Source organism: Melanotaenia boesemani, chromosome 15, assembly GCF_017639745.1.
Source record: "Melanotaenia boesemani isolate fMelBoe1 chromosome 15, fMelBoe1.pri, whole genome shotgun sequence".
NCBI lineage: Eukaryota > Metazoa > Chordata > Actinopteri > Atheriniformes > Melanotaeniidae > Melanotaenia > Melanotaenia boesemani.
The window spans coordinates 13,589,308-13,610,833 of NC_055696.1; the positions used below are offsets into that span (position 1 = coordinate 13,589,308).

The 21,526-nt window shown below is 36.2% G+C and overlaps 2 protein-coding genes across 3 annotated transcripts; one reads left to right on the forward strand and one right to left on the reverse strand.

The window, feature by feature from the left end:
• Positions 1 to 454: 454 nt before the first annotated feature.
• LOC121654924 (apoptosis-inducing factor 3) lies at positions 455 to 16,520 on the forward strand. 2 transcript variants are annotated; one of them, XM_042009296.1, is made up of 19 exons: positions 455 to 624; positions 784 to 871; positions 2,046 to 2,155; positions 2,440 to 2,549; positions 2,629 to 2,673; positions 4,219 to 4,300; positions 4,942 to 5,054; positions 5,142 to 5,228; positions 5,366 to 5,457; positions 7,324 to 7,454; positions 9,542 to 9,657; positions 9,742 to 9,813; positions 9,942 to 10,005; positions 11,399 to 11,475; positions 11,764 to 11,881; positions 14,799 to 14,897; positions 15,225 to 15,300; positions 15,410 to 15,514; positions 16,105 to 16,520. In XM_042009296.1, exons 1-19 carry the CDS (start codon positions 597 to 599, stop codon positions 16,136 to 16,138), a joined length of 1,647 nt encoding a protein of 548 aa, XP_041865230.1. In that variant the 5' UTR covers positions 455 to 596; the 3' UTR covers positions 16,139 to 16,520. The 2 variants fall into 2 exon arrangements, with proteins under 2 accessions (XP_041865230.1, XP_041865231.1); XM_042009297.1 differs by having other exon boundaries at positions 14,799 to 14,876.
• A 2,056-nt stretch (positions 16,521 to 18,576) lies between these two features.
• c15h17orf97 (chromosome 15 C17orf97 homolog) lies at positions 18,577 to 20,435 on the reverse strand. Its single transcript, XM_042009298.1, has 2 exons — positions 19,767 to 20,435; positions 18,577 to 19,060 (listed from the first exon to the last, which is right to left on the reverse strand). Exons 1-2 carry the CDS (start codon positions 19,870 to 19,872, stop codon positions 18,639 to 18,641), a joined length of 528 nt encoding a protein of 175 aa, XP_041865232.1. The 5' UTR covers positions 19,873 to 20,435; the 3' UTR covers positions 18,577 to 18,638.
• Positions 20,436 to 21,526: the final 1,091 nt, after the last annotated feature.

Sequence of the window (21,526 nt, forward strand, 5' to 3'; positions counted from 1 at the left end):
CCCAGATTAAAAATTTTAATTCAATTTTCCAGAAATATGTTTTTTTTTCTTGACCAAACAGACAAAGTAAGGATTAAAGAGACTTGTGTAACTCAGATTTGAATTAAATAGCATTGCTAAATTGACTGCACTGTATTCTTCTTATATTTAGCCCATATTTTTTTACCACTGCCTCATATACAACACATAAGTAGCCACCTCTGGTTTTGTACGTGCTTTGTTGCCTGTCCATTCAGCTTTTAGCTTCATCAGCTTTTCTCTGTGCTGGCTATGCCAAACAAAAGACAATGATTCTCTTTCTGTGGAACAATAACAGAGCATAATGAGCAGCCACATTACCAAAACTGTTCATTCACTAGAGTCACAAAAGTAACTTTTTGGGAATTTCGCTTTTCTTATTAGACCCAAATCAAGTACATTTGACAGCCTCTGGGATGGGTGCTGGGGATGGACCAGTTGCTGTGGAAACAGTCACCCATCATTCACCTGCTCAGAGGGAAACAAAGTGACCTCGGCTGCACCTTTAATTGCTTCCATCTGACAGACTTTAAATGTTTTTACGGGGTGTTTGTGTATTTTTGTGGTGTAACAGTTGAATGACAGACATGTCTGGGACCAAACCACGTAAGTCATATGTTTCCATTTTGATTGTTTCTATAGCTAACACAGCAGTTGACAATTCATTGAATATTTTCAAATTGTCCAACACCACAGTTATTTGTGCTGAAGAGTTAGACTGAGTTTCTGTAGTTTGATTAACTGCTTTTGAAATGGTTTGTTTAGCACGTGGAGATTTTAGTGACTCTGATCCAGAGGACAAAGAAGAACTGACAGAGATGGTGTGTCTGGAGTCAGACCTTCAGGATGGAAAGTAAGGAAAAGGAAAAACATGTTCACAACTTGGCAACCCAAAACCTGTTTTTTGTTTCTATTCACTCTTTATGAGTCCTTTATCAACATATAAAATGTCTACATTAAACGAAAAAAGTAGTCTTAACTTGTCACAACCTAACAAAACAATGCTGTATAATGTTTTACAACAGTTCTTCTAATATATAGCTATTTGAAACATTTAGTTTAAATTTTACTAAACCATAAATTAACTTAACAAAGTAAGTAACAAAAGTAACAGCAGTTCAGTAAATTAAAATAGTTAGCATGCTGACATTAGCCTGTTAGCATAGGCTACATAGTAGGATGTTACTGATATTAGAATGTTAGCTTAGTAATGCCAACATGCTAATATACTCTGTTAGCATGATAATATTTAGCATACTCTGTTAGCGTGCTAATATTTAGCATGCTGGCATGCTGGCATTATTCAGGGTAGGTTAGCTTGTCATCCTGTCAACATTTATTAACAGTGCAGTATAATGCGATAAAAACAATAAAAGTGTAAAATACATACTGAAATCATGTAAAAAAGAAAAGTCTGCCACTTCACCAGCCATGTGATGCATCATTGTTGTTTGTTTTAGTTTTTGGTTTGGTTTGTTTGCTTTTATGTGTGTCAGTGTTTTGTTGTACGATAATAATAAAGGAGAACCCAAATGCAGTAGGTTAGACTTCATAACTATTTCACAAGCTGCCATGAGACTGTGCTAACCATGACTCTGGCTTTTAAATACTGCAGGTAGTTTTGTCGTACACATTGAATGAAGGAAAAGTATGATCAGGTTAGAAAGTTTAAAGGGTTAAGGGGTAATTCACTGCTAAGGTTTTGATATGTTTTACTTAAGCCAATCATACATTTGAACTGTGTTGCAGCCTCTGAAGCAGACAGCAGACAGGGAATTTGTGACTGCATATGTGCTTTAATTTTTTACACATACACAAGTTTATGTTAAAGCTGATTATAAATTTAAAAAATGATCTCATCTTAGCCAAGTATTTTGCCTTTGTTTAATTATTTTTATGAAATTGGTGTAAATTGTGAAGGCTAAGGAAAATCTTTATTTTGAGATTCCCACTTTTGAACAGTATATAACTGCATATAGACACAGAATTATATTTTTTGTCCTGTGTGTGTTTGTGTGTGACCTGAGGATGATGGAAGTTGAAGTTGGACATCATGCTGTGCTGTTGACCCGCTGTGAAGGCAAATTCAGTGCCCTTGCCAACCAGTGTTCACATTATGGTGCTCCACTCAGCAAAGGTATAAAAGCAGCATGTGTGACCATGAAAGAACAAACACACTCTTATTCCATTTTGTAACTTTTAGATGTTTTACTGTTTTTCTCTGTGCACAATTCTGTATAGATGCATTTCACTCTTGTTGAGTCACATCTTTAATTAAAGGTGAAGTAATAGGACATTAAACATTACATTAAAGTCTCAGATTTGTCGCTTCTGCAGTCTGCAAGTGCTTCTGCAGTAAGATCTCTGCCTTTATATACATTATTCTTGTGTTTGTGCATGTGTGTATGTGTGTGTATTCAGGGGTTTTGACAGGCAACAAAGTGCGCTGTCCATGGCACGGGTCCTGCTTTAATGTCCTTACAGGAGATCTAGAGGAGTTCCCTGGCATGGATGGTTTACCTTGCCACAAGGTACAAACCAGAGACAGATAGATACGCACCTCATGAAGAAATTTGTGGCTTTACTAATTTGTCATTTTCTTTTTTAAAGGTCAAAATTCAAAACAGTAAAGTTTATGTGTCTGTAAATAAAAAGGTAAGACGAGTATCTTCTATTTTACATAATGTCATGTCTTTTCAAAGTCATGGTGCTTTCTCTGTCAGCCCAGTAGAACTGCATGCAATGAATAAACTTATGAGAGTGAATATTCTTATTTCAATTGCTGTTTGCACAGAGTAACTTAAAAGGTATTTTTGTGCTTAAAGTGACGGACATCCTTCAACAGACAATGCTCTATAGATTTCTGAAATTGGCTTACAGAACAATAATTGCAACAGTTATTTGAGTCCATTTAACTTAGATGTGCTGAAGCTTTACTTAGAATACATAAGGACAGTAAACTTCGATTACCCCTTATTGCTTTCTGTGTGACAGGTACTCAGTAGTGGAACAGAAAGAGGGAAACTGATATTTGGATACCCTCAAACCATAAACCGATGAGTGTGGAACTCATGCACAGTTCCAGTTTGTTTTTACAGAATGCATGTTATTTTTTAATTTTTTTTCATAAGGTCATTTTCAAGGGCAGGCAAGTTTTCACATGCTAACAATAGTTGCCATTAGGTAACAGAGACCAAGAGACCAATAGAAAATATGCATGGGATTCCATTTAGTCAAAGTAAGAAAACAACAGATGTTACTAAGAATGTTGATGATGGTTCTGTTCAGTCAGAGTAAGTCAGGACACTGTTACGGTGATGGAGGCTCGAACGATGTTTCCACAGAGGCACAAGCCTTACAAGTTATACCTTGTAGTAAAAGTGAGTCACCGGGCTTTCTAACAATGTATAAAACAACGCCAGTTAAATGGTCTGTATTTAAATAGCGCTTTTACCCAAAGCGTTTTACATATACGTCACATTCACCCATTCACACACACATTCACACACTGATGGCGGAAGCTGCCATGCAAGGCGCTCAACCATGACACATCAGGAGCAATTATGGGTTCGGTATCTTGCTCAGGGACACCTCGACATGAGCTCTCCTGGCCGGAATCAAACTGGCAACCCTTAGGTTACTGGACGACCACTCTACCCACTGAGTCATGCCCCCCCCATGCCATACTACCAATAGTTAGTACTATTAATAGGAAAAATATCAGACAATAACAAATTTCCTTACTTTCACTTAAGTTTCGAATAGCAGTCAAACTGGCTTTGGTTTATAAGTTTAAAGATGTGTTCTATCTCATCATACAGAAAAAGTATTAGTAGTAACATAAAAAAAATGTACACAAAGAAAAAACACAAAAAATACACACACACATAATAGCTGTTTAAAAAGCCACCAGTGAAGGGAAAAAAATGTACACAAAGAAAAAACACAAAAAATACACACATACATAATAGCTGTTTAAAAAGCCACCAGTGAAGGGAATCAAATTTCCGCTTTTGTGTTAAAATCATATTGCCTTTAATCAATAAGAGTGAGTGAACATGATAAAGTATAATTCAGGTAACCAAAATGTACTCTTGATTATTTAGGACCATTCTTGTTTACAGACATATGAAATTCTTCTCTTTTTTTTTAAATATATATATAAATTTATAAAATGTTCTTTTTTTCTATGTGATTCAGGATCTCAGGCATCAAAAAAGGATGATGTATATGGGAGGTGCAGTACCAGGAGTCACTCACACTATTCTGCTGCTGGGAGGAGGTGAGTGGACCACTTTGTGTGTCATTGTATGTGTTTGTGTGTGCTGTTGTCATTGAAAGCTAAAACAAATCTAAGCATAATAGCTGTCTAGACATAACAGCAAAATTGAGCAGCTGACTGAGTCAGAAAACTTGTTTGAAATCCATGAACACACACAGTTTAAAACCATTTAGCACTGACTCCCCCACACAACATCAAATTTTTGATCAATTTGAAAATACACAGATTTATGGTTTATTCCTTCAAACATTAACATTAATGAATAGTTATATTTCTATTAATTATTTGAAATAAAAAAAAATTATAATTTTGCGTTCTAACTAAATTTAAAAATTTCTGGGTTTTAATAATTAGAGGGAAAAATCTCTGTCAAGCAACATGATGCATTTAAATAATTCCCATACTTTCAACATAGTACATTATACTTAAAACTAGAAACTATATGGTCATACTGGATATACAATAATGTTGTCAGTGATTATTTTGTACATGGGAAGTACAGATTTAGTGAAGGTAATATTAACATGTTAGATGTGTTAGAACATTATGTCAAACATAAGAGTTGGTCTTAGATGCTGTGTGTGTGTGTGCGTGTGTGTGTGTGTGTGTGTGTGTGTGTGCTTGTAACTGTTTACTATCAGGAGCTGCATCACTGATCTGTGCTGAGACTCTGCGGCAGAAAAACTTTGGTGGCAGAATCATCATGGTCTCAAGAGACAACTTGTTACCTTATGACAAAACTCGGCTGAGCAAGGTGCAGCAGATGACATGAACATCGTACTAGTGTTTTCTAATTTACTACCAGCATTCAAAAACAAGAGGCCTTCCACCTTTTTCACAGGTAATGAATGTGGAGAATGACACTATCGTGCTGAGGGGGATGGAGTTTTTCCATCGTTATGACATTGAGGTGTGGCTTGAGAAAAACGTGAGTATTTCTATTATTAAATTTACATGTTTGCCTCGTTCTTGTACATTGCCATTATTTAAATAGCAAAAGATTAGATAAATTTTTATATTTAAAGGTCACATGGTTACTCTTGTGGTATATTACTGTGTTTACAGGCACAGTCTTTGGACACAGAGAAGAAGACGCTCACATTTGAGGACGGTTCAGTCCAGAACTATGATCAGATCCTTATTTCAACAGGCTGCAGGTACAGACCTACACAAACACTGTATTTGTGTAAATACATTTTAGGTGAAGTTAGGATTAACCAAAGCTTTCTTTGGAGCCTCGACCAGTTGCTGCTGATCCTCCAAGTGTGCTAATGATCAAAAGAAAGATTTAAGACAATTAAAATAACCATCATGCCAAAGTTTTAACTGTTTAAATTAAAGCATACTTGCTTACTCAAATTAAAATTAAACGTCTTAAATTGTGCCACTCAAGCAACACAACTGAAAAAATGTACAATACGTGGAAAAACAGAAAAGAAAAGAAGAAAACGAAAGCAAGAACACAACTTAACACAAATTCTTACACTTCAAATAATAATATGAACAAATAAATAAAGTGGACCAAACTCAAGATCAACAGAAAATAAATTAGGCTATTACTTGTGAGAGAATATAATTAATATAGAGAACTGATGGTCAGTCAGCTGACTCTATGGGTTTAAGAAAACTGGGCAGCTGAGCATGTAAATCTGCAGAAGAAGCGTTCACTGCTTGCTGGCCAGGAGCTGAAAGGTATGTATCTGCTATTTCCTGGTCAGGAGCGGAGGTCATTAAGAACATGCAGGTCCTCTGACTGATGACCCCACTGGTTTAATGCCTGGAGGTCTAGAATATTTCTAAATTGCTACAGCAAAGACAAAGCTCCTCAGGTTACCAAGCAAAACAGTTCATATTCTTACTTTGTGGTTGTAATGATGCTGCACTAATACAGACATTCGTAATCTGCTTTCATATCAAACATTGTAACGTACAGTGTCCCTTTAAAAGGAACCCTGACTTTGAGGAACAATAGATTTTGTTTAATAAACATTATTTTGATCTTAAAAATACTGTAATCTGTTTATTTTTCATACACTTTGAAAAATTCTTTTCACTTGTACGCCGCCAGCAATGCATTCCAGGTAATGATGTGTGAGGGTCTCTGCAGTCCTGGCCCCATATCTCGGTCTTGGCTTAAAGTTTTCTGTTCAGTCTTTTCAATGTGAAACTGAGCGTACTGACAGAGATATCCATGATGAAGAAATCACTGAAAAGACTCTTAAAGATGAGGATGATGAAGAGGACCAAAATGTCAGCTGTTTTGATGCAGCTGCTAGCCAATAACAAATCGGAGAGAGCGTTTGCAACGAAATTTGCTTTCAGTCAGCAGCTGTTCAGAGTAAGCTTCAAGATCAGAAGTTTTCAAACACGTTAGTATGGTGTGTTACACATTATATAATAAGTGATGAACATGGTAAAATCACATAAACAAGTCGATTATGCTTGACCTTGTCAACAGATACACTTATCTCAAAGGTTTTCTGAGCATAACAGCATAACAAAATCTTGTTTTTCCAGCCGTTTATGTGCATAAATATGATCTATAGTTACTGGGTAGCAGACATCTGACCCCCTGTTGTGAAAAACACAGTTTTCAGGCTTTTTCCATTCAGTTCTCCTCTTCTTTTCACGCAGAAAGCAGTAAAGATTCACATAGCTGTTTTTGCTTCCTTTTGACTGGAGACTGCAACTGAAAGCAGTGCAGAGCAGCATTGGTTTTTAGATTCACAGCTCAGGAGGAAAATAAAATCTAGACACAAACAAGTCACACTTGCCTTCACGTCTTTGTCTTGTCTTGAGAGCGACCACTACAGAATGAATTTTGCAAGTAAAATAATGGGAACCTTTGTAGGTCAAAAAGACACAAATGTTTTTAAAATAATTGGGATTTTTCACGTGTCAGTAGATGAATTGTATAAAAGAAATTTAAAAACGTTGGCTTTTAGTGAAGAAACTAGTCATTGTTGTAACACCACTACACTGAACTGTATTACTTACAAACAGAGTCATGGTGTGTCCTTTAGAGCTAAGTGTCTGGATTTGCCTGGCATGAAGTTGGACAATGTCAAGATGTTGGAGACACCAGAGGATGCTCGACAAATCCATGCTGCTGGTGTGGGCTCCAAAGTCGTCCTCGTGGGAACTTCTTTTGTTGGTAATGAAGCTGCACTGTACAAAATATGCACATATTTCTAATAATGGATGAGATTTATATAGAGCTTTTTAAGGCACCCAAAGCGCTTTACATTGTGTATCCATTATTCATTCACTCCTTACATGTTCATATTCACATTCATACACCGGAGATGCCAATACTGGAGACAAGGAGGGTGAAGTGTCTTACCCAAGGACACAGCAACAGATGACTGGTGGAGTGGGAATCAAACCACCAACCTGCCTGTCATTGGACGACCTGCTCTACCATTTGAGCCACTGCCGACCCAATGTACATGTTTTTTAGTCTAAACTGAGCAGTAAAAAAAACACTCAGCAGCAGTAACTGATATATTCTTTAAACATTTTTAAGCCCCTTTTCTTTATTCACAGTTTTTTTTATTTGTGTTAAGCTTGGCGTTAAGCTTGGACCTTTGCAAGGCTCCATACTAAAAAGTCATATTAGAGAATGAGATGCTCTCAAATGAGCCAACTACACAAAATCAAAAAATAAGGTTGACTACATTGTTTTGCTTTGTTTCACAAGCTTAAATATAAATGGTTTTAATATTTGATCGGTTTTCTACTCTCTTAAGGTGATATCTCCTAAACCCGTATCCAGGCTATAAAAATGAAAAAGGCAAGAAGGTCGCTGGTTCAAATCGCGGTGGGGGGAGGTTTGAACATTGAGGGCGGTGGCCTTTCTGTGTGGAGTTTGCATGTTCTCCTCGTGTATGCGTGGGTTCTCTCCGGGTACTCCGGCTTCCTCCCACCATCCAGAGACATGAATGTTAGGTTAATTGATGACTCTAAATTCTCCCTAGGAGTGTGTGCATGTGTGAATGGTTGTTTGTCCCCTGCGATGGACTGGTGACCTGTCCAGGGTGTACCCTGCCTCTCACCTGTTAATGCTGGAATAGGCTCAAGCTTACCCGCAACCCTTAATGGACTGAGCGGTACAGAGAATAAAAATTAATTCACAGCAAGGTTAGAGATATTCAATTTTCAGGTGAAATTTACAGAATATGTAAAATCTTTATGCTTCACTGATATTATATGATGAATATAGGAAATTTAACCCTTTGATGCATAGTGTCCACTACAGAGGACACATATTTAAAGGCTGTTTTTAAATGTATGCATGGATATGGATCGTGCATTAGCAACTTCATTGGACATTAGTGAGTCACCAATACTCTGCCATGTATAAAGAATAAATACATTTGATATAGTATATATACATACATTGTAATTACCACATTTGCCTCAGTGATAAACAGGACAACAAAATGATCCAGGTGTTTTTATAGAAAAATTATATTATATTAATATGACAAGATATTATTTTGTAAATATTTTCATAGATCAAATAGAAAAATCAATACACTGAGTAAAAGTGAAAATAAGATTAAAATACAGATAAACATCAATGTGCATATCTGTAGAAGTAAAATATTTTTTTTGAAAAAATGTGGTACTGTTTTGTAATAATTCATGCACCAGAGGGTTTAGTAGAATTATGAAATGGTAAATCCTTAATTTCAAACTATTTTATTGAAACGGAAGCTAATAAAAGTGGTGTTATTCTACAATATAAAGATTTTAACGTCTCAATAACTTTTCATGTGTTAGTTGACATCTTAGTCTGATGATCTCAAAATGTGAACAGTATGATGAAGAAGAACTTTTAGAAGTTCTCGTTCAGTAGCTTCATTCATGGTTCAGACACTTCTTTTGGGATTTTTTTTTTTTTTTTGGTTATTTGCCTTGTTATACTTAAACACTGAACATTTGCTTTCAAAGTTTTAGATGGAGTCAAATTAAGTCCACCTGTAAAGGTATTAGTGCATCTTAGATTCACTCTGACTTCATACAAAAAATAAATATCCCTAACTTTTTGTGAGTATATATGTACATATATAGATATATTATTTACCTTTCATAACTAACAATAAAACACATGTTTATCTGCGCTGTATTACTTAAATACCTTTGCAGTTTTGGGTTTCAAACAAAATAATTTTATTTATTCTAGTGAGTTTCGGCATTCCTAACCCCCTTAAACTACTTTACTGATATTTCTTTTAGGAATGGAAGTTGCATCTTATATGCTAGACAAAGCCTCGAGTATAACAGTGATTGGGAGCAGTGAACTGCCATACCAAAACACACTGGGTCGGGAGGTTGGAAAAATCACCATGATGGTAAGAGAGAGTGCTGCGTATCATCCAATCAAAACTTTCCTTTTCAGTTGAATTACTTGTATTTGAACTCTGCTGTTTCTGCAGATGCTGTCACAGAAAAATGTCAAATTCTACATGAATGATAGCGTGATAGACATCAAAGGTGTGGATGGCAAGGTAAAATGCTACACATCCTGCCACTTAGTTTTATCACTAAATAAAGTTTGAGTGAAATTATGTTTACAGAAGGAAAATAGGAATACTTCGGTCTTCATCTTTGTCTTATCATCCTTTTTTTCATTAAGGTGAAAGAGGTTGTTCTTAAAAGTGGAAAAGTTATCCCAGCTGATGTTTTGATTGTGGGTATTGGTGAGTAAAATAAATATATATTTAGTTATTTCTCTCTTAAGCATTATCTTTATGAATTTACCCTTCGCTTTCCATAGCAACAAGTTTCACAAGATGAGTCACTTGTGAAACATTTCAAAAGCTTCTGGAGAATATTGAATAGTCAGTTTTAACTTTCAGAATTAGAAATGCCCATTTTCGTCATAGCAACTAAAAGTCCAGTCAAGTATAAGCAGCCAATATTAAAACATCAGACTGACAGCACAATTTTTCCATGTTGGCATTAATTCTTTGCAGAATTTTATATTAGTTTACTTTGTTTTATGGTTTTTATCTTAAAATATTTAACTTTTTTTTTCTCTTTCTGCTGCTGCTGCTGTCTTATGGGGCATTCTTGGAAATTTTTTGTTAATTTCCTAATTTTTTTAGAGAAATAAATAATAAAATAAATAAATAAATCTTGACTATAGAAGTAATCTGAGACATATCCTTCAGATTTGTTCGTGTGGTATGTTAAATATGTAGCTTGTCAGCTGTCAGTTAGCTGTTGTTGTGTTTGTCTTACACACATTCATTGCTAATTTGTTATGGAATAAAGAGGATTGGATTTAGCAGCAGACTGGACTCAGAAATCAGACAAAAATTGCCATGTGAATTTCCAGATCTTTACAAAATCTTCACTGTTAGTTTTCTTGAATTTTTAATGTTATGCAAAGTGCATCAGTTCTGAAGTTTTGAATTTGTAGGAGTCTGAGTGGCATTTAGTGTTATGAATCTTTGTTGTTTATGTTGCTTAATTTGTCCAAATATTATTTCTTGACGATGCACTTTCATTTCTCTCCATAACATACTTTCTCGTTCTCCTTTCTTTCTACTTTTCCATTAGTTCTGCATTTTAATGCACTTTTTTGTCTAGCAAATCAAGAACTATTCAAATTAAGAGACACTGGTATTGGAAGGTATACCCCAAAAGACGGTGTTTTTCTCCAAAAATGCAACACAGTGTGACCTTTACATTCTGGAATAACCCTGGCTTTTGGTCTGATTCAGTATCTTTTGCTTGAAATACCACTGAGCGACTGCTGACCATGGCCCTGTCATAAAAAGGGTTCAAGCATTTGGCTGGTATCAGCCGTGGGGAAAAGCATCTACTTTGATCCTAAATAGCTTATAAATAGTTTGATCTAACAGAGAACTCCACACAGCTGAGGCAGCACATTTGGTTTGATTTAGAGAGAGGTACCATTCTTTTACCTTTTTGCCTATCTGATAATCTTATATGTAAATTTAATGGAAAAACCTACAAAGAGGCTGTCTTTATCTTACCTGTGTGGTGAACTGAGGAAAAACTTTACAATGCACAAGGTATTTCTACAAAAACCAAGTTTTATATTTCTATTCTTACCTCCAACAGGCAGCATCCCCAACTCAGAGTTCCTTACAGGCACTACAGTTCAGATGAACTCAAAAAACTTTGTCATTGTTGACAAGGTGAGCCTTTAGTTTGTTATTTACCTAAACATGTACATTCTATGCTGCACATTAATTCTCAGCTCCTTCTTAAAGTGTTGCCATATGCCCCAATGCTAACATTTGTTGCATGCTAGGATCAGGGTTTAAGAGTTAGCGGATCAGACTATCTGTTGGAAGGCTTCTTGTTTTTGTCATTGGATATTATTTTATAGCGTTAATAAATATTTGTTTATTTATATAAATTAGTATATGATGCTCTATGTAAATGATTATAAACACTATTTTGCCTATTTTTCCTTACCACAGTACATGCGCACAAATGTCCCTGATGTGTTCTGTGCGGGTGACCTGGCCTCCTTCCCACTGAATATAGCCAAAAACCAGCTAGTCAACATCGGACACTGGCAGTTGGCACAAGCACAAGGTAACAGAAAAAATGCACATGTGATCACATAACCCACAGAGATAGGCAAAGATAGACTTTTACCAGGTTTACTGGTAATTTTCCATCCATAAGTAATTTACAGCTTGACTCTCATATGTAAGATTAATATTCCAGGAGTTCTGCATGAATTTATACTTTGTTGAAGCCATAAAACTCAAGGCACCTTTGTCAGACTACGTTCTCTGTCTAGAAGAAAATGCCCTTTAGAAAAATTCAGTTACATGGTATTTTACAGGGAAAAGTTAGTGAAAAGTCTAGTGTGTTAAAGAACATCACTGGCTTAAAACTTCAGTCCAGTTCTGATATGTAACAGAGCTGAGGCACTGCAGTGGGAGGACTCCTGAAAAAGTTAAAACAACAATGATATTATCCTTGTAGGCCTCATGCAAGTTACTGCACTTGTTCTTTTGACTGCTCATGGAAACACTGGTCACTGTGGAAATGTGGCATCAACCCGTTCATGCACAATGTCCATACCAGTGGACAATTATTTAATCTTATACTACAAGTACCTTTTTTTTCAATTATTACTCTAATTTTTCTTTCATTACTGAAATTATTAGTATTTGTACAAGTATTGCCTCGTAAATTCACAGTGGCAAATAAATTTGCAAACGTCAAATCTTTCAAGTTAAAAAAACACAATCATATAAATGTTTTTTCTAGTTCCTACAATATAGTGTAAATTACATTAATAATTAATTAATTAATTTTTATGCATCTGGACACATCATCTGTGATTATTTGTCAGGTCTTTCAGGTTTTTCAGTATAAGTAACCCTCAACAGCTGGCATAGTCATGGTTGTCAAAACTCTCTTTCCAAACTTCTAATAAAAGTCCAAACTTTATGTTAAAGGTGCAAATTTTTATTTCACCTTTAGCCTTTTATTTTACATTTTCAGATTCCAGGTTTTCAGTTTTAAACTTTTGGCCCTGATCTCGCCTAGTGAGTGTGGCTACAGAAGATAGGGGTGTGGTGACAACAGAACACAGGAGGCTGAAGGCATTCCCTCTATCACGTAGCATTCAGGGAATGTAAAACTTGACAGAATCTACAAAACACCTCCAACACACTATAATCATACAATTGGCAGAGAACATGACATTTACCACAAACAAGTCTCGGTTACAAGAGCTGTTTCATTCAGCACTGTGGACAAGAAGTAGGGTTGGAGTGAGGAATTAATGAGCAGTTTCCCCAACCACTCATCAGAAGGGGACATTTCCCACGCTCTCAAAGTACCCCGCGTTGAATTCGCTGAAAGGTGGCATCCTTCTCAGGTAATGCTGCCTGTGCAAACAATCCAGTAAATTGATTTATTTTAGAGGAACGTCTTCATTCATCATCTTAATTGTTCTAATTTATGTGACATAGAGACATAAACAAAGGGAGAAGACCAAAATATGGATGTTGTGGAGAGTTGTTTCTTATTGCATTGTTTTCCGGCACAGCCAATCTAACATTTGTCAGTCTAGCTGGTATTATCATCTGCTGACAGCGGCATTACTTAGCAGATTAGTTGATATTGAACAATGATGTTTATATGATCCCAGTTTGGTAACTCTATGTTTGTTAATATCCCTGAAAGAAACTGAGAGAGAAGGGATCTAATTTTATTATTACAAAAGTGAAGCTTATGATTAACATAACTAAGGATGTTTAAGGACCTGCTAACAGCTCATTAACAGTTATCACCATCACTGTTGAGAGCAGCTGAAAGTGGCACAGCTCCTTCAATGATCTTTTAACAATGCATTTTGTGTTTAACTTCTCTGCATGAACTTTTCCAGATCACATTTGGTCAACAATGCTGACTGAAACAGCTCTTGTAACCAAGATTTTATTAGTGGTAAATGCCATATTCTTCGCAAATTATATTATAATACTGTGTTGGAGGTGTTCTGTAGATTTTGTCAATTTCCACATTTCCACATAGAGGGAATGCCTTCAGCTTCCTATGTTCTGTTGTCACTCATGATTCAATGTCGACTACACCAGGTCAGGGCCATTTTTAAATATTTCTTTCAAAGGAACAAATATTATGGCCCTGATTTTGCTCCATTCTACTCCACCCACAGGTGTCCTCTCTATTCCACATTCACCTTGAAGCAGCTTGTCTGTGTTCAACCTGATGACCTACTTACATTGTTGCTGGTGATATTAATATGGGTCCTGCAGATGGACTTAACCTCGACCTCCCAGTACTAAATTATACCAAATCTTTGGTAACTGATAAAAAAAGAAGAAAAAAATACTCCAGTAAAAGTACAATTTAATTAACTAACGATAATTTAAAAAATAGGCTTTTGGAATTTTAATAATTAGCTTTAGCTTAATGATTGGGCCAAAAATGAGGACAGTTCATATTCTGCGGGGATTAGTTTTCTAAACAAAATTGGATTGTTGATTAATTAATCTATGTGCCAGCAAATTCTACACTTCTTTTCACCAGCCTGCAAATGCAGTTTAAAAGTATTTTCAAGAGAAAAATGAAAAAGAGTTTTCTTTGAAAGGATTCTTCTACCAGGTATGTTGTGAGCTCACTCACAATATTAACTGTGGTTGAAGTTGCACATTAATGCACATTAAAATACAGACTGAACCAGCACATCTTTGAACAGATAGATTTACTGGACCTATGAAGTGGTGTCCTTTATCAAAGTTACAGGACAACTTGTATCCAATCAGAATCAAGTATTCATTCAGGCACAGTAGCAAGAGTTTCTCCTGCCAACATCAGATGCTATGGAATAAACTTTTATCTGTTGTTTTAAATACATTTTGTGTTAAATATGTTTCTGCCGTTCTCCCTGTAGTTTTGCTTGAGGTTGAATGTATGTATATATATATATATAAATTTTTTATTGTTGTTGTTGTTGTTTTTTCATTTTTAGGGAGGATAGCAGCTCTGAACATGCTGGGCAAAAATATAGAACTCACCTCAGTTCCTTTCTACTGGACCGTCCTACTGGGTAAAACCATCAGATATGCAGGTGGGCACACGCACCAACACACACAAAGGTATCTGTGTGTTTTCTTGTAGTTGTGTAATTAGCCACAAATCAAATTAATTTTGAGTGAAACCACTTTTAGAGGTTTTCAGAGGCTATTGCTATCTATTTGGCCCATATGATCAGATGTAAATAATTTATTTTATCATGCTATCTAAAAAACAATATGTTCTTGCTCTGATATTTACATTACTAGCTCCATCCAAACTTCTAATTCTGCTACTTATATAGGCTACTTGACAATATTATTGCATGATAGATATCAATGTTTAACCTGTGTAACTCATGTTTTTATTGTGGTTGTGGCAGGCTATGGGGAGGGATACACTGATCTGGTTATGAAAGGAAGTTTAGAAGAGAACAAGTTCTTGGCCTTGTACATCAAGTAAGTTGAGAGGTACATATACTGTTGTAAACATTTTAAAAATGTCTCTCCTTTAAACAGATGTCCAGTTTTGTTTTGCTCATTTCTTCGTGTGTGTGTTTACTTGTAGGAATGATGAGGTCATAGCAGCGGCAGGCCTTGATTATGATCCAGCTGTGTCTGCAGTCGCTGAGAGGCTGTTTTCAGGAAAAGTCATCACAAAGAAAGAGGCTCAGTATGATAGATTACTTCCACCTTCTTGCTTTGTCTTTCTTTCTTTAGAAATGATCAATTTGAAAAACAGATTATTTTCAAAAGAAAGGTTTTAATTATTGTAAATAAACTAAGGAAATTTTTCATTTTTCCTGATGTTGATTAGCTTAAAATCAATTTCTGCTTTCCTGATTAGCTTGTTCACACACCGTTGGGATGTTAATTTTGTCAACTGCTCCAGTCCACAAAGAAAGCGATCACATAGGCTGAGCACATGACTGCATGGGCCTGAATCAAACTGTTCTGACAAATCAGTCTTATTCAAACATCTCCATACTCTTAGAAGCTATATTTTCCTACCTACATGAAGCTTCAATAACTGTACATGACCTGTCAGCATTTACAACAGAGACCAAGTCAGCACATAGATTGTAGGTAAAATTGTCAATAAACCAGGTCAAATTCAAATTAGATTCACTTCACAGACAGAAACATGGCTAGAAAGGAATTCTGGCCTAAAATAGCTCAAATGTAATGGAATAAATGAGCAGCAAATCTGCACCAGAATACACTAAAGAGTATAAATCTATTTTCTTTTCCTTTCTCTGACAGATCTGATGATCTCAGCTGGCTGCATTTGTCTTGATCTTTATGTCATCCATTAATTCGTTCACATGCAGCCACAAAGTCCTCCATCCATCTTTTAGTCACAACAGTTGTCAGCAGTGACAAGGAGTCAGGGGACAGTGACTAAAATTCAGAGGAAACAGACTCCACTGAAAGAGTCAAAGCACCAACCACAGTGAGGACTACAGTTTCATGTTCTGATGCAGGCTGTGCTGGAAAACTGTGCGCCATGCAGTCAGGGTCCATGTGAAAGGGACTCCACAGTGTATACAACAGATACCTCAAATGGATGCAGCTTTTTGGATTTGTTTTAACAGTATTTGTCATTATTTTAGTAATTTTTTAAGTTAACTGGTTTATGCTCCAGGAGTCTTTCAGTAAAAGTCCAGAGAAATCACATGTAAGATGCCTCAGTGTGTTCTCTACTTGATATTTAAAAACAAGCGTACACTGGATTTTACTTGGATGGGGCTGCTGGATAAACACAAGTGACCTTAATGCCCACAGCAGCCATGTACATGGTCCGGTCAGTGAGTCAGAGGGGAGGAGGGGGGATTAGGAGAACAGAGAGGGGGTGGTCAGCTCTTTGGAACAGAGATGCTGAAACAGGCATCAGTAACAAAACACATCAACAGGGAACAATAGGCCCTCAGCCAACAGCAAAAAAAAAGGTGCTGTGACAAAACCTTCACAAAAGAAACAGTGGGTTTCTCTCTCCTCCCCCAGTCACTCTGCCAGTTTTATCGCTGTCTCTACCTAATGAATCATTTTATTTCTTTGCACAAGGTAATTGACCATGATTGAAATTATTGTACTATTTCAAATTTGAATAGTTTTTAATCAACCTAAATTTATAAACTCTTGAAATGGTGCTATCTTCTGTTTGTATATCAGATTATGCATGAAAATCTTTTTTTTTTTTCAGGGTAAGTTCATTTAATGAAATTCTTCATAATTAAATTCTTTTTAACTCGTTAACACAAAAAGTTAAAAGTTAACGATGAGTGAACTTCATCACCTCCCAAATTCTGCAATACACTCTAAAATCAACTTAAAAATAAGATCAATTTCCAGAAGTAAGCATCCACTGCCCTGGTGTTCTTATATATACAGTATTTTATTATAAAGGGTGAAAATATATCTATCATGAAGAGAAGCCTTAATCTTAACAGAATCACCTTGTTGCAATAAATAATTTGGTTAAAAAAAATTTTTTTTTCAATAGTGAAAAATGTACTTTGCCTCATTTAAGATGAAGCTGCTGATTATCAGTCATGGAGCAGGACTTTGTCAGCAGTGGAAAGTGATCTCCGAGGCAAAGGGAGTGATGTACTTGTCATTTAACCTTTTTGTGTTTAATTTTGTTCACACATTAAATCTCAGGCAAAGCCTTTCATCTGTGTTGTTTTGTCTTACACACGTATGTTGGACAGTGTGGTTCACCCAGAAAGTACATGTTCATTCTGCCATCTGTTGTCCACCAGTGGTAGTGTTTCGTGTTTCTGTTACACACTGGAGGAGGGTAGTCCAAATCCAGTTTTCAAGGAGCTCCACCGTGTAGGTTTTAGGTGTTTCCCTGTGCTCACATACCTTCAAATTAAATTGATCTCTTCAACAGTTTTTCCTCAAGCTTTCCATAAGCCTGTTTATCACCCCAATAATTTGACTCAAGTGAGTGCAGGCAAGGAAACATTTAAAGCCTGCGGGGTAGTTCCTGTGAGGACCAGATTTAGACAAGCCTGCACAAGAGCATGTTGTGGAACAACAGCAGTTAAATTAGTCACCATGCAAAAAGTCGTGTAATATGTGCCGTTTAGTTTTTTGCCACAAACCTCTGAAAAAAATGTCTGGGCTAAGTGTAATGAAAATAAAACAAAATGTTTAGAGTTTTATACAGGTTGTTACAATTTCGTATTAGTTTTACACTAAATTTAGTTTTTTCTTCAACATTTGATGACAACAATTCAAAATGAGCATATATTTAAACATCTATCTAAACTGTATACATTGGGTGTGTTGTCTTTGTACAGTTTCCCTGTTAAATATGTAGGTTAAATGATTCTCAGATCATTGCATATAATTTGACTTTCAAAAGCAGCTTTGGTAAAATAAACAATGGAAATGAGAAGTTCATGTTATTTAAACAGCAAATAGGCTTTTAGTATTTTTGGAGATGAGGACTCTCATTGCCTTACAACTGCTTTCAGGGTCAGCAGTAAAGAAAAAACAGCAAGACATCCAGAAAGAGAGAAATGGTGAGATCAGGACTGTGCATATTATGTCACTTGTCTAAACAACACTATTAGTTTGGGCATGTGACTGTGTGAAACTGCCAGCCTGTATCTCTATTCTTTGAAAAGGACACACTCCATCCATTTAACCCTCCTCTACCCCCGTTCAATTTGTTTTAATTTGTGAGCAAGTTAATCTTAAGATGACTGACAGTAAGCACAAAGCTCTAATTTGCTTCTTTAATTCAGCCTATGCTCAGATGCAGTAATAATACAGGCACTTGTTTGTCAGAGTCTGCTCTCTTTAAGAACAGTCTGTTTCAATGTGTGCTGGGTTTCTTTTAACAGTCTCTCTCTGCGTGTGATGTAACGTTGTCGCCTGTTAGTCCTGTACTGTTCCAGCCTCTTCGCCTCCTCCTGGGGGTCCTGCAGTACTCCTTCCCACCTCAGGCTCTTCCTGGTTTGGATGCTGAGCTCTGCCAGATCTGCCAGAGCTCCAATGTCAATGGATTTATGTGTGGCTGTGAGAGGGGTCTGCAAATCCTTGCACTGTTTTTGGCTCTTCTGGCTTCTACCTTTGTGTTGTTCTCGTTTCTTTTTACTGGCAGCTCCAGGTTTAGGAAGCTGGCCTTGGGTCTGACCTTTGTCTTGAGGGGGCATCAGGGATACAGGCAAGGTCTCAGGAGGCAAAGATACATCCAGAGGTTTCTCTGTAAGGAAGAAACATAAACATATATGGGCCACTGCATATCACCAAACAAAGGGATAAGATCACCAGTAATTCCCGAAGGGTGAGGAGGCTTAACTTTACAGTAAAGACGTACAGTAAAGGTAAGGGAAGTGATACAGGGGGATTATTCTCTAATGAGGTATTCAGCCCTGCAGAGAATCTTTAACCAGCACCACATGCTCCTTTTACAACCTTTGTTTGAACTGTCAAAGTGATACATTGGGGTCAGTTTTAACAATTGTTTTTCCAAGACTTGGTTCAGTTGGTGCTCTTTAATTCTGCTGCAAGAGAGGTGTTAAATTGTGCGCTAGGAAAGTTTTGGGGCTTTTAGGCTTTTTATGGGTTATTGTTTGTACCTCTGCTTTTACCTGGCAATTTGTACTATTGCATGCTCTGGTTGTTAGGAATTTTATTAAATTGATGTAATTTACTGTAATCAAGAACAATGTGGCTCATCTCATTCTCAATCCTTCATTTTTCTACATGAAGAATTAAAAAAGAGAAATTTAAAATGTCATATTTTATATCTCGAAAAAAAAAAACTGCACAATTTTACACAGCTTGAATGTGACTTAAATGTGTGGACCAACGTTTAACTGAAAACCATACTGACAGAAAAGTGTCCTGTTTTTTTTATCTAGATTTAAAAAGTAAATATTTTCTCCAATACGAAAAAGTATAGTTACCTTTCTTTTCTGGTGCAGGAGAGATTTTCTTTCTCTTCTTTTTCTTCCTTCTGTGGTCAGAAATCCCGGGTGACTGAAAGGGTTTACAGTTTTTATTTTCTGGCATGATGAGGTCTGAAAAATATGACCTCGCAGACAAAGTCAAAAAAACATGTTAATCGTCAGAGGTGTAGGGTAAAACGCCTCCTACTTCCTGCATGAACATTTAGTTCGCCAGCAGGAGACGTAGAAATCTTCGTTTAACTCTCTGCCAGTGTGGCTGTCCGAAAAATTTAATTGGTCTGGAGAGAAAACAGGCTTGTATATAAAGTTTAATGCTACAATGCTAATTTTCTTCTTTGTTCTGAAACAAACATATCCATAATCATGCTACCGTGCGGTGTTGCATAGTGACGCGTCACCATGGTAACAGACACGCCTTGAAACCTTTCTAGCGTGAGCTATGGCTCGTGAATATAGTAACAAATCATTGAAAGGAAAAACAACGACATGTCAACAACAATTCTCTTGAGCTGTCTTTTAATGAATATGCTTTGATGATGACAAAATGTTAAAATGGATTATTACATTTCCTAAGTTACATGCAGATCTTCAGCAGGATGTTTTGTGAGTTAATATCTCTAATGATTACTTTTGATGTCGAAAAGCCTACATTAGTGGTATAGACTATGTATAATGATAATAGAACAATAACGCCACTTTTTTTTTTTTTTTGCCGTGTACCAGAAGTCACTGTATTAAGGACACAGACTTGATTTGAACACACAACCCTTTGATCGGTAGTCAGACGAGCCACCGTTGCGCCACGAAATACTAAATTTAAAACAAATGGCTGGATGCCATACATGGGGATCTTGATGGCAGTGTTGTTATGGTGTGACAGATACGTCAGCTACACTATTCATATTTTACAACCGCACACGTGATCGTCACATGAAAGCAGAGACCTGTTGGACGGAGCTTTTTTCAGGCACCTGGATCATTTTGAACAATAGGCTTTATGTCATCTGTGATGAAGTCAGAACTACGGAAAAACCAGGTTAGGATAACAGCGTTAACGAGATAACAGATTATAGTAAATATACAGTGATGTTTGAGCACCATTCTTTTACATTTCAGTCAGTGTGAGTAGTTAGAGGAGTAGAAAAGTAAAAATTCATGATTACACCTGCAATTTCAGTAAGAGTGGAAAAAAGGAAAAAGAACTGAACACATCACTCAGTGGTAGAGGTATACTGTATTGATAACAGTTTGAGCTAGTTGCTGCCAGCAGCATAGGAACATCTCACTTGTAGAGGGAAGAATTCATTTAATTAAAAACCAGCAAATACTGGAAACTAACATCACATAATCAGAATGACTTTTTTAAATATTCTAAAATAATAAAAAATTGGTGAATGGAAACAAAACAGTGAAGCGATTGCAGTCTGTTGCTATTACTTCTATACAATTGAAATGCTAATTAATAATAAGGAAAAGTGCCTTAAGAATTCCCACTTGATAAATTTAAGTGTTATAAGAATATTTACATAACACAACAATATGCAAATAGCACTCATTAACTATAGGTTTAAATATAGAATAAAGTATACCTACAAAGAGGGTTGTTCTAAAACAATGTACAAAATGGTACAGTGTTATGGCATTTTCATTAATAGTCTAAAAATACATTAAGCTATGATATAAACATGTCCATGTAGTTTCATCCTTGCAATCTGTTTTTCACAGTGTCATATAAATGTCACACAATCTGTTGTTTT

Bases quoted from the DNA above. Each gene is read 5' to 3' on its own strand.
- LOC121654924 (XM_042009296.1), top strand. From the start codon at position 597: ATGACAGACATGTCTGGGACCAAACCAC. The intron at 872-2,045 runs GTAAGGAAAAGG...GTGTGACCTGAG, and splicing joins TCAGACCTTCAGGATGGAAA to GATGATGGAAGTTGAAGTTG. The intron at 11,476-11,763 runs GTGAGCCTTTAG...TCCTTACCACAG, and splicing joins ACTTTGTCATTGTTGACAAG to TACATGCGCACAAATGTCCC.
- c15h17orf97 (XM_042009298.1), bottom strand. From the start codon at position 19,872: ATGCCAGAAAATAAAAACTGTAAACCCTTTCAGTCACCCGGGATTTCT. The intron at 19,061-19,766 runs GTAACTATACTT...TCTTCCTTACAG, and splicing joins TCCTGCACCAGAAAAGAAAG to AGAAACCTCTGGATGTATCT.